Source organism: Ichthyophthirius multifiliis (assembly GCF_000220395.1).
Source record: "Ichthyophthirius multifiliis unplaced genomic scaffold scaff_1120509251440, whole genome shotgun sequence".
In the NCBI taxonomy this organism is placed as follows: domain Eukaryota; phylum Ciliophora; class Oligohymenophorea; order Hymenostomatida; genus Ichthyophthirius; species Ichthyophthirius multifiliis.
This window is the reverse complement of record NW_004085873.1, coordinates 9617-17742: the sequence shown is the minus strand read 5'-3', so window position 1 is coordinate 17742 and position 8126 is coordinate 9617. Positions and strand designations below refer to the sequence as shown.

The following is an 8126-nucleotide window of genomic DNA, read 5'->3' as shown; positions in this document are numbered from 1 at the left end:
TAAGTATAGTAATAATATATATATATATATATATATATATATATATATATATATATTGATTTTTTGTATATGGATATTAAACTATTTTTTATAAAGGTCAGCAATTAATATGTATAAAAAATTTGTAGTTTATAACACAAATTAATTGGATAATCTTATTAATTAAAAGTTGTTTAGAAAATAAAAAATCTTATATAATAAAATAGTTTTTAGGTAATTATTATATTTTTATTTATTTTATAATTTTTTTAAGATTATTTAATTTTTAATTTAAAAATTTATTTAATGTTCAACAGATTTTTTCATATCAGTTTCATTTTCTAGTATATATATATATATATATATATATTTATATATATTTATATATATATTTATATTTATATATAGTTATATATATATATGTATTTTTATTTTTTTATTTTTTTATTAAAAATATATAAAAATAGAATTTAAAAAATTTAGAAATTCAATTAATAAATATTTTTAAAATTTCTCAGAATTAATGATTTATAATATAGAAGAATCTTTAAATATTATAAACTAATTTTTTTCATAATTTTAAAATTATAATAAAAGTTATTTTTAAATATTATATATATTCATATATTTATATATTTAATATAGATTAAATAGCTATTATGGTTTTATTAACTTGCCATTTTTTTTTTGTGAGTAATCTAGAAAGATATTTATAATAGAAAGATAATTTAGTGTTTAACTAAATAATTAATTAATTATTTTAAATTATTTAAATATAAATTAATGACTCTTTTTTAAATAATTAAACTAATTGTAATGATTGTGATTTTCTTGAAGAATCAATCTTATATTTTTTTGAAAATTATATAAATAAGACATTTATTAGTAAAAATAATATGATATTATATTTTAATAAATACTTAAATAAATAGATATCAAATTAAATTAAATAAAAGAAGATTAAAATTTTTAATTTTATTATTAAAATAAGGTTATATAAACTATTAATTTTTATAAAATTAATAATAATAAAAAAAAAGTATTACCCTAATTAATTTTGTAAAAGTTTTTAAGATTTTATTGAAATAATTTTAAAAAAGCTTAAAATTTGTTTTTTTTAAAAAAGTTTAAATTTTATTATATTCTTTAAATATAATAAACTCTTTATTTTAAAGGTAAAATTAATATATAAATATATATATATATATATATTTCCTTTTTTTAATAAATAAAGATTTAAAGTTATTTTCAATAAAGAATAATTTGAACGTTTAAATTTGATATAAATGTTAACAGAAATACTAGAGAATTCTGAATTTTTTAATTAATATAATAAAGAATCATTAAAATGTCGAAAGAAAATATATTCGGTAATATCTTTTATATATTTAGATGACGATTCAGATAGAAAATATATAAATAGTATTAATTAAATCCAAAATTAAATAATAAAATAAAAATTTTAAATTTAAAGAGTAAAAAAAAAAAAAATTTCAAAAATTTTTAAAAAAAAAACAAAACCAAAACAAAAAAAATAGGAATAATTAATAAAGATTTCTTATGATATTTCTGGCATTTTAAAAAATATAAGATCTTCGAATATATATTTAATATTTTTTAGAAAATTGTAAAACTCCCAAAAAAAAAAAAAAAAATACTAAAAAAATTATTAATTTAAATAACAAAAAGTTAATATATATATACAATAATTTTCTCAGAATAAAACTTAATATCAGATATCGATTAAGAATTAATAATACCAAGCTTAAAATTAATAATAAATACAGTAAATAATATATCATATCGAATAAGTTAATTATAAAATTCACCTATAGGATATTAGATCTTTTAAACATTCTGTAACTTTTTAATATAATATGGAAATTTGTTAAAACAATAATTCTAAAATAACACATAATAATTAAATAAAGAAAAAACTAAAAATCTCTATAATTATTGGAAAGTATTAAATAAAATATTAACATGTAAAATGATAAACTTTTAAGTGTTTTCACATTTTAATAATAGAAGTTTTATCGAATATCTTTAAATAAACTTAGATTTAATATATTTAGTACCCAAAAGTGTATTTAAATTTCCATTAATATTATAAGTATATTGCTAAAACCTATATAATATATGTGAAACATTCCTAGATGTTTTAATTTAATTTTTGGACGAAGATTACATATTAAATATGTTATAAACTATATTTTAAACAATGTAAATGTTGTTTGAAAACGATCTAAAATAAAACCATATTTTTAAAGAATATTTAGAAGGATAAATAAGTATGTGTTGTTTTTCAATTTAGTTTATTTGTAATTATAGTCTAGATGATTTAAATACTAATTTTAATTTAAAAAATATACAAAGTTTAATTACTTAGTAATCATAAGAAGTTATTTTATAATTTTTTCATATTATTTTTAATGCTTGCTTTGAGTTTATTAATAATAATAAGCTTTTTTATAAATTTAGTAGTACTTTGTTTTCTATAATTATTCTTTCTACAAAAGTAAATAACTTTTTATTATAATTTATGTTTAATATATGTTTTATGTAATTTTATTATATTTTAATTAATTTTATTATAATTTATTTCATTTTATATCTAATATTTTATTTTATTTAATGTTTATTTTTATTATATATAATATTTTATTTTATTATTTATATTTAATTATATTAAGTTTTTTTTTAATTATTTTATTAATTATATTTAATATAATATATTTTTTTTTATTTATAATTTTTTTTTTAATTTATTAATTTTTTTTTTTTATTTAATTATTTTTTTTTTTTATTATTTATTAAATATAGGACTTTGAAAGATTTAAACAAGAAATTTTATAAAAATAAATGTCTATAGAACACAAAGAGTTTATTTAAAACTTATTTAATTAAATTTATTCTGATTTAGATTTAAAATTAGATGAATTAAATAAATAAAAATTTAATTAAAATTTCTTGAAAATAATTAAAAGTATTTAAAATTCTTGATACAAAAAAAAAAATATTATATATAAATTTATATTATTACAACATATATTTATAATTATTTTTTTTATTTAATATTATTTTTTAATCTAATTTTATTTAAATTATATAATCTATATTTAATATAATATCAGACATTTTTTATTAAATAAGTATTATTTTTTATATGATTTTGATATTCATTCATATAATTTTTTTTTTTATTTATTTATGAAATATATATCTTCATATAATTATATTATTTAAAAAGATTTATTTGAAATAGATAAAAAATTTTTTTTATTAAAATTATTTCTAAAAGATATATAAAATAAAAAAAAAAAAATTGTTTTTTAAAAAAATTCTTTATATTATTTTATTACAATTTTTAATAAAATATAATAATTTAATAAATATTATTTTATAAAAGAATTTTTTAAATAAAATGTTTATATATTTATAATTAATATATTTGTATTTAAATTCATTATTAAATAAAATTAATCTTTATAAAAATTTTGATTTCATTTAAAAATGAGAATATAGCAACTTTTAAAAGATAAGGTAGAAAATTTATATTATAATGATAAATAAAAAGTTATTTATGATACTTAATTATATTTGTATAAAAAATTCAAAATAAATGAACATTATAAAAAAAAGCAAATATAAAATATATTGTATATAAATATATATTATATGATTAAATATATATATTAATATTTATATATATATATTATATTTATATATTTTTATACATATTTTTATTTATAAATTAGTATGTAATATATTATTTTATTTTTATATTTTTATTTTAATTAAAAATTTTATATTTAGTTTTTTTTTTTTTTTTTTATAAATATAATTTTTTATATTTAATTAATTTTGTCTATAACTATTTTTAAAATTTTTTTTATTTTAAGTATTTTCAATATTTTTTTATAAAAATTTTAAATACTATCTCAGATATTACTTATTTTATATTGCCTTTAATATTTTTTTTTATATTTCTTTTCTTTATATTCAATAAAATATATAAATAAAAAATTTCAATTCAATAATAAATATAATTTTATTAATAAAGATAATAAAAATAAATTCTTAATTTAATTTTTTTTTTTTTTTAATAAATCAAAAAATATCAATTTTATATTTTATCTAATTAATCTTCCAATATACTTTTAAAACAAAATGGTTTAAATATATATCCGTCCGCTTTATAAAATTTACTTTAAAATTCTACCCAATGTAGTCTTAAAGTATGTAAAAAACACTCCATAGCATCCATACAAATAAGTACACCAAAAGTTACTAAAGCAAAAATTAAAAAACCAACAATTAATCCAAAAGTACTTCCCTCATTAAGGCTATTTTTTAAAGTTTTATCGAAGAAAACCTCCGCTAGTTATGAATGTGCTAATGAAAGTGCCCATAATCTCAAATAACTAGCAGTATGAGAAATAGAGCCGAGTACAAATTCTATAGTTTCTATAGTTTAATGTACAAATTCATCACTGAATTAATGTTCAGAATGTTTTTCGATATTTAATTTGAAGTTTTATTCAAGAAATTTTTCGGCTTTATTCCTATTTTCCTCATTTTCGAATTATATATAGCCATTTTTCTATTTTTTTCGCTGATTTAAATAGTTATTGATTATAGGCTTTGGAAAAAGCATAAAAGGAACACTAATAATAGCCGCTAGAAATAGAATTTATTAATCGTATTTTTAATTTTAGTATAAATCTTGTTATGTTCCTACCCCATTTGTTTATAAGGCTATATTTAGCATATAATTTAATATAGAAGGCGCATTATTTGTATTTTAAGTAAAGTCGAAATTCCATTTAAGAATTATGAGAAAGACCATATAGCCAAATGTACAAGTAAGGAAAATTACTTGAGGAATAAACTCAAAAAAAAAATCAATAAAATTGATTTATTCAATTGAATTTAAACCTTTCAAAAATACGCCCAAAAGCATTTAAGAAATACCTAAAATTACACTAGTCTTCATTTTTAAAGAGTTTTAAAGTTATAATTTGTTCTAGGAGATACTCCATACTGGATCGATACCGACTTTATATGTACAATCAGGCACTTTTTGGGTTTATAAGGAGTCCTGGCTTTAGTAACAACTGTTAAATATATTTAAAGGGATAGACATAAAATCATTATATATAAATCCATTAAACAAAGCAAAAAAACCCATTAAAGTGATCATATATCTATATATATATATATATATAAATGTATATATTTATTTTTTATGTATACCTAGTCGAATATAAAATTGATAATAGTGAGTTTTTGTCCTTTTATTTTTATTCGGAAAGGAACATTAAATAAATGCCTAAAATGAAAATCAAAAAGCCATGTCCTATATCGCCAAACATAACTCCGAAAAGAAAAGGGAAGGATATTATTGTAAAAAAGGCAGGGTTTATTTCCCTATATCTGGGTATTCCGTATGTATTTACAATTAGTTGAAAAGGATTTAAAAATTGGTTAGAGATAAATTTCGTTGGAGGGGAAATTGTGTAGTTTTCTAGTCTGTGGAATTATACTGAAGATATTATTGATTGCTTTTAGTTTGAGAATTTCTGGATTATGTTTTGTTCGTTCGATTCTTATATCCATATTAGGCCTTTGTAAAATGATTAACCGTTTTATATTAGGTAGTTTAGGTTTGTTTAAATTGCTTTTTCTTTATCTAGTATTAGTTTAAAGTATTCTAGGGTACTACATATGCCGTTATTCTTTTAAAAATAGTCAAAATAATCATAAATACTGCTCTAGGAGATGTTTATGGTACGATTACAGTCTTCTATTTGTTGCTCTATAGAAAACAAATCCTAAGATATTGAAAAGGTATTGATGTTAAAAATAAAAGAATTAAATGCTGAACATATTTTACGAAGTTTTAAGTCTAAATAACTGTTATATCCAGCACTATATAATAATATAAAAATGCTCTTTTTATGTTAAAATCCTTTTAAAGGAATTAATTTAAAACCTTGTTTTTAGTTGTTTTAATCTATTTTTTTTATATGAGACCATACATTTCCCTTTTTTATATTTAAAAATTTAACAAAAAATATATTTAATATTACATATATATAAATTTAAAATATATATAAAAATTTTACTTATTATATTTTTTTTTTTTTTTTTTTTTTATATAAAAAAATTATAAAAAAATGAAGACAATGTATTATTTATTGAATATTATTTTATAATTGTATTTTTAATTAATATAAATTAATTAATATAAAAAAAGTAAGTGATAAAATAATATATATATATATATATATATATATATATATATATTTATATATATATATATATTTTAGTTTATAGATTTTTAATTTTATTATATAATTTTTTAAAAAGAGAAAATAACTGTATTTTCTAATTTTTTATTATATAATTTTATTTTTTAAAAAGAATAAAAGAAAAAATAAAGTTAGTCCTAACTTAAATTATATATATTATATTTATAATTATTTATTATATTATTTATATTTTTTTTTTTTTTTATTGTAACTTTTGATGCTCTAAAAATAATTTTCTAAAATCTATTTTCGTCTTCCTAATTTATTACTCCAGCTAGAAAAGTAATTTATATTTTATCAGTTAAATTTTCAGGTTATTATTATTGTTATAATTATTATTATTATTTTATATTTTTATCAAAAGTTATTTAATAAGCCTCTTATAATGTTAATCTTTATAAAATTAATGTATTTCTATGGTATAATACATTATTATAATTATTTAATAATTAATCTAAATATAAATGCCTTTATTCAATTTCATTTTCAATTGTTTAAAAGTAAACTTCATCTGAAATATTTATTTATTTTATTTCATTTTTTAAATATTTTTAAAATTATTCTATGCTTTTGCATTGATCTAGATATATATATGTATCATTAAATTCATTAAATTTATACATTTAATCTTCTATCCATTATAGTTTTTATTAAGATTCCTCACATCGCTTTATTTGCTTAAAATAAGGACGATTAAATAATGGAATTTCGCTATCCGAATCTACAAAATGAACCATACCTAAATCTCCAAGTTCATTTAGGACATACCATGCCCCTTCTCGGGGCATTAATATACAATATAATGACATTTTTTCACTTCGGAACATTTTATATATGTGCTTATTTATATATTTATTTTACTTTTTTTATATATATAAATTTAAACGCTTATCAATAAAATAAAATTATATTTATTATTATTATTTTATTTTTTCTATTAATCTTTAAATGATTATTATAAATTTAAAAATTAAGTAAGTATAACAGAGTTAAAATAAAAATATATACTCAAATAATAATTATCATATACATTTGATTAATACAAAAATTTTATATAACAAAATGATTATGAATTAAATTATAAAATAATAATATTTTTATTATGAGATTAATAATATTATATATATGTAAAAAAAGAATTTATTTGTGAGATTTCTTTATCCAATAATTATTAAACAAAAAAATTAAGATTATTTTTTAAAAAAATTCTATTATTTAATTTTTAGAATAAATTTATATTAAAAATAAAAAAGTTTAATATATTTCTATTATATATATATATTATAAGTTTTAATTATAATAAAAAATAGAAATTTAAAAATATTTATATATAGTAAATATAAATATTTTATTTATATAATGTATTTATTAATAAAAAGATTAATATCAAATAGAAAAAAATAAATAATAAGAAAGTATGAAGGCCTATAGTGTAAAAAGAAATTATTAAATAGTAAGCACCGAAAAAAATTATGTATATATACTTTAAATAATACTCTAGATTTATGTTTACTTAAATTACTTTAAAAATTGAAATATAATCAAAATGTCTTTAATCACCAAAGAATTATAAACAATATAATAATAGATAACTAATATTAATTTAGAAATATATATAAAATAATAATAAAAAAACACTTTTATATTAAAAATGTAAAATATTATAAGATCTAGTGAAAAAATTTATATTAAAATATTTGAAAATTTAATTTAAAAAAAAAAACTCAAATGAAATTATAAAAATAAAAATCAAAGTCAAAATTCAAAATTCAAAGATAAAATAAGAAAATACATAATATATAAATATATATATAAATATTTATATAAATATAA

At 14.7% G+C, this 8126-nt stretch overlaps 1 protein-coding gene across 1 annotated transcript, besides 21 other annotated features; it reads right to left on the bottom strand. All coding sequences in view use genetic code 6, as the record gives it.

Moving 5' to 3' along the window:
* Positions 1 to 14: 14 nt before the first annotated feature.
* Positions 15 to 56: a microsatellite.
* Positions 57 to 324: 268 nt separating this feature from the next.
* Positions 325 to 401: a microsatellite.
* Positions 325 to 411: a microsatellite.
* Positions 412 to 2510: 2099 nt separating this feature from the next.
* Positions 2511 to 2591: a microsatellite.
* Positions 2545 to 2650: a microsatellite.
* Positions 2545 to 2670: a microsatellite.
* Positions 2545 to 2794: a microsatellite.
* Positions 2565 to 2652: a microsatellite.
* Positions 2595 to 2701: a microsatellite.
* Positions 2600 to 2657: a microsatellite.
* Positions 2639 to 2775: a microsatellite.
* Positions 2641 to 2775: a microsatellite.
* Positions 2641 to 2787: a microsatellite.
* Positions 2642 to 2718: a microsatellite.
* Positions 2795 to 3639: 845 nt separating the features above from the next.
* Positions 3640 to 3708: a microsatellite.
* A 391-nt stretch (positions 3709 to 4099) lies between these two features.
* IMG5_205040 (V-type ATPase 116kda subunit family protein, putative) lies at positions 4100 to 7120 on the bottom strand (the record flags this gene model as incomplete). The annotated part of the gene is made up of 3 exons (XM_004023754.1): positions 4100 to 5186; positions 5236 to 6026; positions 6506 to 7120. 3 exons carry the CDS (start codon positions 7118 to 7120, stop codon positions 4100 to 4102), a joined length of 2493 nt encoding a protein of 830 aa, XP_004023803.1.
* Positions 6206 to 6233: a microsatellite.
* Positions 6253 to 6306: a microsatellite.
* Positions 6305 to 6344: a microsatellite.
* Positions 7121 to 7599: 479 nt separating the features above from the next.
* Positions 7600 to 7650: a microsatellite.
* A 344-nt stretch (positions 7651 to 7994) lies between these two features.
* Positions 7995 to 8047: a microsatellite.
* Positions 8048 to 8088: 41 nt separating this feature from the next.
* Positions 8089 to 8125: a microsatellite.
* Between the last annotated feature and the right edge of the window lies 1 nt (position 8126).